Here is an 11,419-nt window from a genome sequence, read left to right as displayed (position 1 = left end):
GAGAATTAGTTTATAGGGGCTGAAATAATAATGAAGAGATTGAATGAAATGAATGAATGTTTAACAAGGCAAAGAAGAAGAGTGTAGTGAATTGTAAGAGGTGTTGGTGGGGGTGAGATTCCAATTGGTCGGAAAATATGAAGTAATTGGAGGGTTACATACACAAATTGAGAATGGTGTTTACTGTTTGCAGGAATTGAGATAGATAGTGGAATGGAGTATTATCTCTATCTCACGCTTGAAACCGAAGCAAAGTAGGTTGATGAGTTGGCGCTTTCTGACCATGACCTAGCACGTGTGGCCCGTGTCACCTTCTCTAACCAACACCTGTCTTTTATTATTTATATCTCTTAAATCAAAAATGCAAATTGAGATAGTGGGGGCTTGATGACTTTTGGACTTTAGAGCAATTCAATTCTATTGTATTTGTGTATATATAAATAAGTAGGTGGTGCTGCTCTATCTCAAAGCTTCCCTTGTTTATGTGCATATTCTCATAATGGGAAGGCAACCATGCTGTGATAAAGTTGGGTTGAAGAAGGGGCCATGGACTGCAGAGGAAGACAAGAAGCTGATCAACTTCATCCTCACAAATGGCCAATGTTGCTGGAGAGCTGTCCCTAAACTTGCAGGTTCCCTTCTTATCATGTCCACCACATTTAATATTAATGTAGGAATTTGGATATGAATGAAATTGGAAAATGATTTTGATGCAGGCTTGTTAAGGTGTGGTAAAAGTTGTAGGCTTCGGTGGACAAATTACCTCAGGCCAGACTTGAAAAGAGGCCTTCTATCAGAATATGAGGAGAAAATGGTCATTGACCTCCATGCTCAATTAGGCAACAGGTGCTTCTTTCTATCTCCAATAGACCAAGTCTTTGTTTATGATTGCACTTCTTTAAAGTTGACTGCATACGTTAATGATTAATAATAAAGAAAGCAAAATTTTTATGATAAGCTGTAACTTTCAAGTGGCTTTAAAGCCATTATTCCTTTTCAATAATAAATAGTATTTTTGTTTGGTAGGTGGTCTAAGATTGCTTCACATCTGCCTGGAAGAACTGATAATGAGATCAAGAATCATTGGAACACCCACATCAAGAAAAAGCTCAAGAAATTAGGAATTGATCCTGTCACACACAAGCCACTCTCTAATAATACCACTCACCAAAATCAAATCAAACCAGAACAACCACCACTTCAAGAGCAAGAACAAGATCATCATGAACCTGAAATTAAGGAGGCAGAGAAGCCTGAGGCAGAGGATCAATTCATGACCCCACTGTTTGAATCCATGGACACAATAATGATGAATGGTTTCTGTACAGATGAAGTTCCAATTTTAGAACCTGATGAGATCCTTGCTCCATGTGCTGGTGATGCTTCTACTTCATCAATAGCAACAACCACTTCTTCTTCTTCATCATCTTCTTCTTCTTCTTCTTCTGATTCTTATTCAAATAATCCATCATCCAAGTTCCTTGAAGACCTTCTTCTCTCAGATTCTGAGTGGTCCAATGACAATAACAACAACAACTATAGCAGCATGGCCTTATGGGATGATGATGACTTCATTAGCAGTTTGGATATGCTTCTTAATGATGATTATTATGACAGTGACAGAAAACAGCAGCAGCAACCTTTTGATGCTTCACTGAATCAGTACCCAAGAATGATCATGGATTCATCAGAATCTTGGGCTTATGGCTTGTTTTGATTGCAATTTCCCATCCTCCTCTTCTTTTTCTATTTATTTCACTTGATCACAGCTTACGTATGTGCTTGTAAGTTGTTACAAAGAATAAACAGTGAAACCGAACCCCAAATAGTTTGTTTAGTAATTAGTATATACAATATATATTATCCACTTTCTTTTTCCCCAAAAAGAAGGGGAAAAGAAAATCTGTATATGATAGTGGAAACTTGTTGGTTTGTTGCTTCTTATGTTCAAGGCATATTTTTTATTTTCTCTATCTCTTTTGTCACACTTGAAATTTTGTACCTGCACACGAAATATTTAGTAACAAAAAAAAATCAATCATAACTTGTCTTATTTGGTATTTATTAATTGTTATGATAATTAATTAATGGTAAATAAGACAAATTCTAGCTGTTATTTTTGTCGACCTAGTATTAACCTTTGTAATTAGAATTCCATATTGTTTCTTACATAGCAAGTTCAATAAATATATGTTTTCATTCCATACTTCATATATTAAATGCTATTTAACTCTTGTTGCTACTAAATTACACTCGTGTTTCACTATGTTAGCAATAATGAAAGATTACCAATTTAATCATTTGAGATATTTCTAATCCAGGACTTAAACAGCTCAAAATTAATTAATTAAGTGGGTAAGAAAACAAAGGAAAAAGAAAAAATGAGATAGTTCCAAATTCCAATACCTAAAATTTTGATAAAAGTAAATAATGAAGTTATTTAAATGGAAGTCATCCAAAAAGTAGACGTCAGTGTATATTTATTGGATTTTGAAGCAAGCATCGGAAATCTGCGCACTAGATGCCATTCAATAACCTCTTAACCGATTTATCCAAATCGCATATATTTGAAAATTAATCAAATATATGCTCGGGAAGCTACTTATTAATTATATGATATGTAGAATTTATTATTCTTATCTTATAATACAATCTCCTCGTGGCCGGCGATCAATTATCTTTGTGAAATTAAACTAATGCGTAGTTGTACAATTTTTTATAACGTTGATGCTATACACTTTTATATCTAAAATTAATTAAGTTAGTATAAATCTAACAAAATAAATGTGCACATATATTATTATTATTTTTTTTATATTTTTTCAGTACACAAATTTTTTTTATTGACATCCCATAGATATAGCATAACAATTTTTATTCATAATATAAAAATTTTTGTGCATAATACACAAATTTTTGTTATCAATAATTTATTGGTTGGGTAAATCAATATTATAGTTATGTGGTATTTTAAAAATCTTTGTACTGTATATAAAAATTTTTTATGATGTGCATAAAAAATATTTGTATTGTACACTAAAATTTTTCTGTTATATATATTTTATTGGTTAGATGTTAATATTTTGAATATGTAGTTTTTTAAAAAATTGTTGTACATTAAAATTTCTGTTATGTGTATTAAATTTTTTGTGCTTTCACTACAACAAAATCTAATTCACATAAAATTGTCTTCGCTACTACCCCTAATTTTACATACCAACGGTTTAATATTAATATTATTGTTCGTATTTTGTTAGTTAAGTATTAATATTTTAGACATGTAATTTTTTAAATTTTTTTGTGATGTATATAAAAAGTTTTATGTACTGTGAATCAAAATTTATATGTTCTAAGTTTTTTAATACATATTAAAAAAAAGATGAAGAAGATGACAATAATAATGATAATAATAATGATGGATGATAAAAAAAATTAAATAAAAAAAGAAGATAACGGCGTTAAAAAAGAACAAAAAAAATGACGACCATGATAATAACGGCGTTGAATAAAATACGTTACGACTTAGTTAAATGTTTGATTTAAAAAATTTTGGACGCCTAGTGTTATCGTTATTATAAATATTTTCCAGCAGCAAAAAAGCAAACAAAGGGTTCATCAAAGTGCGGCTAGCCTCAAACAGCATCACAATAAAGCATCTTATTTCTATGACCTACAAAATCTATATTTTAATTCTGGTATAATTTGTTTTGCTCATTGCATTAATAAACTCTAATTAAAATTGATATAGTCAAATACATTTATAATGTTCTCTTCCATATAATTAACAAACTTGATGCAGCTTTTATATTAGTATCAGAATAAATAATAATGCATTATTGTGATAACAAACCTCAAGAGAATGACTTTCTTATGTAAAATTTACATGCTTTTTTTTTAATGTAAATATATATTGATTAAGAAAGTGAGACAAGCTAAGACATATGACTAAAGATGATCAATAACCAAAAATTTGTTATCATGAATAGAAATTCACGTGAAAATCCACATTGATATGCGGTTTATCAAATCGATCAGAATTAAAAATGGGAGTGCGCTACTTTATTTCTCTCCTATTTGAAACATTTTTGGCTGGAGAAATTTATTAATTTTTACAAAACTTATTTTTTTCGAGTAGCCAAAAAGTGTTGATCCTTTAAACTTTTTTTTTTTAAATTATGTTACGGGATTTATTTTAATCTTTATTTATATAAGATTTATGGTTAGGAGTTACTTTTTTCACATAGCACAGCCAAAATTATTTTGATCATCAAAAAAGGAAGAAATGAAAGATCAATTAGAAAACAGAGTAGAAGTAGATAATACAACAAGAAAGTCATTTTCCAAAAGGAAAAAGAAAAGAAAGTCCTTAACAAACAGGGTTGCTACACAATATCCATGATAACTTTAACAAGATTGCACTTGAATTCTAAAGCTTATTTTTAACAAAATTATAAGTTCATTATTTATGATAATTTCAAATTAAATTTGAGAATTCGCGATGAATACTTGATATAATTTCTTAGCTTGGGAATGAGTAGAAAGGGTGCCTTATCTTAAAAGTTAAAACCGTAAATTACGAGTAACATTGAAAGGGTCCATATATACATAAGATTCGACTAGATATATATTAAAATCAGTCACTAAAATCAGCCACCAATATAAAATATATATTAGAATATAAATATAAATATAAATTAAAAATAAATTAAACTATATATATACAAATATATTAATAATTAATTTTAGTGATTGATTTTAGTGTACAAGTAATATTATTGTATAAAATTATACTATACATCATGTGTTATCTAAGTATATATATATATCACTATTATTAATGTACTCAATTCCATTTTTTATTTGTTTATTTACTTTCTCTAGTAATTTTGCTATACTACTAAGTGTAAGTCTTCTGTACTCACATTACTTGAAAATATCTTTATACAAAAATAATAATTAAAATATAAATATATATTAGATTAAATAATTTAATTAAACTTATCAAACTATCACAATTTTAGTTATATTTTTATATAAATATATTTTTATTTGAATATATATATATAGTCACTTTCTACCTAATTATAATATATACTTCTGATTTTTTTTATTACTTTATATATACTTTTCACTAATTAAAACACATTATGGTCTGTGTACATATATTATGGTAGTAATTATATTAAGTGGTAATTAAATACATATATAGACAAACATTTGGTAAATGGTCCTTTTAGCTGCTGTATATATTACCTCTACTTAATATATGAATGTATATGCTTGTCTAAGTTTGTATGATGACAGCAAGCATATACTTGTGCTGCAAGCCAAAGTTATTTTTTTAGAACAATATTAGATGATGAACAAAATTTATTATTTTAATTTTAATTTTTATATATGATACTTAAATATTTTACTAAATACAATAATAACAGCACAGTAGATTATGAATGATAAATGTTTTGAGAGATTTTATTATTTAAGATAAGTGTCTTTAATTTGAAGAAAAATAAATAGATATTAAGCCAAAAGTTGTCTCCAAATTCTGAAATAAGGATATTTTATTTGGACCTCTATTTTTTAGTAAACTTTTAATTTGCAAGATTCGGCATGAAAAATTGGATTGTGAATAAGTTGGATTGAAAAATGTGATAATCAAGAAACAACCTAACCAAATAAAATAAATGTAACCTGTACATTTGACTTGAGGAAGCAGATATGAACTTAACTACTTGAGATGATTAAGGCTCTGCTGAAAACAATGAAGGACAAAACAATATGAAAGGGATCATAAGATCTAAGTGGGAGAGAAAGATTCCATGTATGCACATACATTATGAGGGCATTGTCCGTACATACACCAAGTCAATGTATGTACATCGCTCTTAAATTAGTCAAACCTTTTCCCTTTCATCTCCACGTTTTTGAGACTTAGACAAATTAATATTTGATTAATTATCTAATGAAAATAAACCTACACAAAACTATTACTATTATTTAACTTCCACGCTATAAATAAAAAATGAAAACTATATGACTTGCTAATCAAATATATTTGTGTTTTGTATGTCTTCTTTAGATATATATGAGTTTTCAATTAAATAATAAACTGTTTTTAATGACATAAAAATATAATAATAAGATTAGATATTTGTATAGTATAATAAAATATTTTATTTCAAATAACATCAAATACAAGTTAAATTCTTAAATAATATTAATTATTACAGCATCGATCCCATTGTTCTGAAATTGAAAAGTAATATTCTTGTTCTTATCTTGTTAATTTAATTAATAGATGTTGAAAAAGTTAAATATCAATATGTAGTACAAAATAACAGTAATAAATTAAAGATTTAAAAGTCTTTATGGAAAAGCGAAGGCTACGAATGTTGTGTGGATTTGATCCCTTTATTAGCAATTGAATTGGCGGCAGGTGTGTATTGATGATCTGAGTGGATTATTTATTAATCAACAAAATATAAGTTTTTGCTCCATCGATTGAAGCCGCTTCATTCTTCATTTCTAGCAATAAGTTTCATCATCACAGCTAGATATATAGCATGCAAGCACTTCAATTAATCCGCAAAGGAGCTTCAAAACGCGTATGAATTGGTTTTGTTTTTTGTGTTAGGCAATATAATGTTAAGAGATAATTGTGGCTAGCTCGTTACACAAAGAAAATGACCTTTATTTACATAGTGGAGTTCAATAAATTAATTACACAAAAATCTTTCAAAGTTATGGTATTCACACACTCTTTTTGGCATACTTGTCTTCTCAGAACGACACAAGTGAAGTTTCATTTCATTTCTTCATATCAAATGATTTATAATGCCGCGTTCCGCGTTATGTCCATAATTCTTCTATCACTCTTTTCTGTTTACATTTGTCAACTTGTTCCATAGGAATGGAGTTCAGCGATTCTTCCTTAGAATCTTGTCTGCGAAGACCAAAACTATGATTCAAAATTCAAACAATGTTATCATGCAAACTTTGATTCAGTCTTTCGGTAAAATCTAAAATCATTTCGCCTTGCTTAAAAAGATACAAACCGTCAGTTTTTTTGCCCTTTAATTTGTTTTAGACCGGTTAATTATTTGAATATGAAAATTTAACCATTTGATGATAAATAACAATATAAATATTTCTTACGTATATTATATTCCACTGAATTATTATTGTAACAATTAAGAACTAATTAATAAAGTTGTGGGATTGGGCATCATTTCTTGGCGGATTGACGTTCTAATTCACCTATAAGGGCTATGCTTGGAAGAAGTATAATCATTTATCCACTATAACAAAAAATGGACATGATACCCTACAAGATGTGACAGTGAATCATATATAGATGGTACCCCATTACTATGCGCATCATTCTCAATCCATATCACCTACGGATTCTACCATCAAAAGCTGAATTGAAGCTCATATACAGACAAGTGGAAACCAAATATTTTGTGCCCCAAATTGCAAGTTCCATATTGCACATACATATAATATTAAAAGATTTAGTTACATAATTTTTTATTAGAATTTTGGAGGCATATGTTCACGTACTAATGAACATCTTATACGTGGCTGTGTCTCTCATAGGCCAATTGTGTCCATTTTTATTTGAGGAAAATCATTGCTAGCTGAATAATTGTGTTTCTCTACGAGGGTGATGACTAAATATTAAAATAAAAAAATAATTTACCAACATAAAAATTCAGTTATCATTTATTTATGTATAATTATATATATTATTTTATATTTTTTTAAAAATTAATCATTAAAATAACAAAATATTTCATAACATATGTTACCTGGATTATTATTATTATTATTTTGAAAGAGAAAAATAAGTTATTTTTATTGTTGAAGAGAATGAAAAATCTCTTTAAAAATATTTGTTGAATTATTACACTTTATATACTATGTACTTCTTATGTATTCCCACTAAAAAAAGATTATAACAAATAAGCCTACATCTACTACTGATAAAAAAATAATCTAGGTAACGACATAAGAATTAATGCAAATTTAATTATTTTAGAATTATTCAATTTTTTTAAAATCAAACTTTTAAAATAATTTCATACTTGTATGAGTATTAAAAAGTTAAACATTAAAAAATATATTTTCACCTAATTTTAAAAGAAAATATGTTTTAAAAAATATTTAACTATTTTAATGGTCCTTGTAATTTTATTAAAATTTTAATTAGATCTTTAAAATTTAAAAGTTTATAATTAAATTTATATATTAAATAAAAAAATTAAATTAAGTCCCTCAAACTATTTTTACTAAAAACACAATGTTTTTGAAATATTGCCTTTGATGCAGAATAAATTATAGAATAGCCTAAAAGTAAATATTCTATGATTATTATAAGTCATTAATTACTATTGAAAATACAGATATTTGAAAATGGACCAATTGGATATTATTAAATCAAACCCACCTTGGTAGTAGAAACTAGAAAGTAAAAATTAACATGATGGATTAAATATTAATTCTTTTTCCATTTTATTGTGAATTAGTATTAGTGTTGAACAGCTTTTGTCAATGGGAAAGCAAGATTCTTAGTGGTTCTTATTTAATTTCTTGCCATATGATGATGAATTTTATCCCATGAAACATAATTGAAGGCATGTGATTGGTTGATTTGGTATACTTAATTAGTGGGTCAAATCACTTCCAAATTAAAGCAGTCGTTAGAAGGTCAATTCATGGATCATCACTCATGATGTGTCATTAACTTCATTCAAATGACTTACTAGTAGTTATAATATACTACTGCTTATAATTATACGTATACTTATACAGATAATACTGTGATAAAAAAAATAGTTTAGCGAAGAGTAAAATTTAATTTTTTAATAAAAAATCCAAAAAAAATTATTATATAAGATATGCATGATTTTCATAATTTAGCAAAAACTTTGTTTTTCATCCAATATTACTTTTCACCAAAAGAAATTCCTTATTATACAACCATAATTATTACAGCTTAGAATGCTTCCCACAAGTCGCTATAATTGGCGGTGAATCCCTAATGTCATAGACCTTTAAGGAGGAGAAACGTGTGGAATTAGTAATTTTTAGTATTGTTTGTTATTATTTATTTATTTAATTAGTATAAATATTAAATTATTTTAAATAAATAAAATTTGTTAAGTTATATGTTATAATTTTTTAAAAATATGAATATAAATTATATTAATTTATATGTAATAAATTTTAATAAATATAAATATAAATTATATATTTTTTATATACAAAATATCTATAAATATAAATATAAATTATTATTAATTAAAAATAATAATGTTTATTAATCATATATTATTATTCTTTAAAAACCTTTTAGAAAAAGTAAGTAGATGATTGTCAAGTTAGGTCCTTATCTCTTCAAAAGTGATTAAAATGGATTATATTTATTATTTGTTTCTTCATAAATAATCAATAAAAGCTATAAATTACTATTTAAACTATGTTAGAGATATAATATTTATATATATTTTTTATTAATTTTATTTTTTTTAATTAAATAATTTCATGACAAGCTATTATGCTTATGCCTTTGTTAAAGAATATACTAGCTTTTAGTAAAAGAAAATCATGTTTTTCAAGTATGTATATACCATCGTATATATATTTTTTAAAATTGATTGTTTGACTTTTTACAACTATTTTACAAATCATATGAAATATAAGAATATTAAACGATGACGGTGTATATATTGTTAATGTTGTAAACTTGAAGAGTGTATAAAATTAGTCCTACATTAAAAAAAATAAAAAAGAGTAAAGAGTTTATAAGATAAAAGACCCATTAACTTAACACTTTAAAGTTTTGAGTTGAATGTGGTATCATCTTATCTTATATTCTCTCACTTAATTTCTCTCTAAAATCTCCCAAATTATCGAGAACTCTCACTATTAGTCCAATATATATATATATATATATATATATATATATATATATATAAACATTCAAGCATATTGTCGAGAACTCCCCGATTGTCATATTTTTTTGGCTAAGACCTATATTTGTGTACCTGACCTGTTTTATGAGGACAATTATTGGATTATCTTAAACTCAAAAAGTCACAAACATGTATCAACGCATAATCAATACCCATGAGTACAAATGTTGACTTCGCCTGCTCATACATATAAATCTTCTTATATTATATATATAACACTTTATATTTAAATTAAGGATGAAGTATTATTATAATTTCTAATATTTAAAATAAATTTTATTTTTATTTTTAACATTTAAAACATTTTATTTTTATTTTATACATCTTATTTTGTTATATTTTAATTTTTTGATCAAAATTAATATTTTTTTAAAATACTCTTCTATTATAGTGGTGATAATTATTGTGATAAAAAATAAAAATAAAAAAAGATAATAATAAAAAAATAATTTTTATAGTTTTAGTTATTATAAAATTATAATAAGATGAAATAAAATATTTGAGATAAAAAGAGAACATTTCAAATATAAGAAATAAAACTAGTTATAGGACTTAATTCAAATATTAAGAACTAAATAAATATTTTATCCTTAAACTAGCATAAATTAACTTTTTATTTTTCATTAAAAATATTATCTCCTAACAATTTTTCTAAAAAGATTTCATTAATCAACAATAATATCGATCATGAATTAAAACACAGGCTATAGCTAGCTAGGTAGTCGAGAAAAACGAGAGGGAAATAGCATTTGCAAGATGAGGTACTAAACAGTAACTCAACTCCCGACAAACATAAATCTGCTTGGATTTTCTTGTAGATTGATAAAATGTTAATATGAATACCATTATATTTAAATAATGAATATATCGAATATTCAATTTAATAGATATATAAATGATTATGTTAATTATTTTTAATTGGATGATTTTTATTTTATTCAATTTTTTCATTAAATATTCAATTTACTAGATGTGCAATTATTTTAATATTAAGATTTAAGAGATAATTTAGAGATAACAGAATATTTTTTTTTTTATTTTGTTAAGTCATTTTAAAGTTCATTATTTATATTATTTATAAAAATTATTATTTACATAACATAATCAAAAATTAAATGATACTTTTGTTTTTTTCTTTTTTTTTTCTTGGTTTTTCATTGCTGAAAATAATCAAGAGTCGGTGCAAACAAAAAAAATAAAAATGTCAACAAGTAACAAGTGCACAGTTATTAGTTAGTAAATGGGATATGAATCTTAAGGTAATTAAAATTAGAGATATAATAATTTTTGTCTTTTTTTATCGGTTTAAATTTTTTGGATTTTTATAATGTGAACAAAAGATATGGATAGAAATACTGAATTAAAAACATGACTTATTTTTTTATTATTATTTTTAGAAAAAATGATAAAATAGGTCCTTAACCTTTTGATCTACGGATATT

General features: G+C 25.8%; 1 protein-coding gene across 1 annotated transcript; it reads left to right on the top strand.

Annotated features, from left to right (window-relative positions):
* Window positions 1-375: 375 nt before the first annotated feature.
* LOC112733716 (uncharacterized) lies at window positions 376-1,973 on the top strand. The gene is made up of 3 exons (XM_025782760.3): window positions 376-632; window positions 717-846; window positions 1,027-1,973. Exons 1-3 carry the CDS (start codon window positions 500-502, stop codon window positions 1,715-1,717), a joined length of 954 nt encoding a protein of 317 aa, XP_025638545.1. The 5' UTR covers window positions 376-499; the 3' UTR covers window positions 1,718-1,973.
* The last annotated feature ends 9,446 nt before the right edge of the window (window positions 1,974-11,419 follow it).

The sequence above is a fragment of the Arachis hypogaea genome, chromosome 13, assembly GCF_003086295.3.
Source record: "Arachis hypogaea cultivar Tifrunner chromosome 13, arahy.Tifrunner.gnm2.J5K5, whole genome shotgun sequence".
In the NCBI taxonomy this organism is placed as follows: Eukaryota; Viridiplantae; Streptophyta; class Magnoliopsida; order Fabales; family Fabaceae; genus Arachis; species Arachis hypogaea.
Note: the sequence above shows the minus strand (reverse complement) of the source record. Positions and strands in the feature narration are given on the sequence as shown.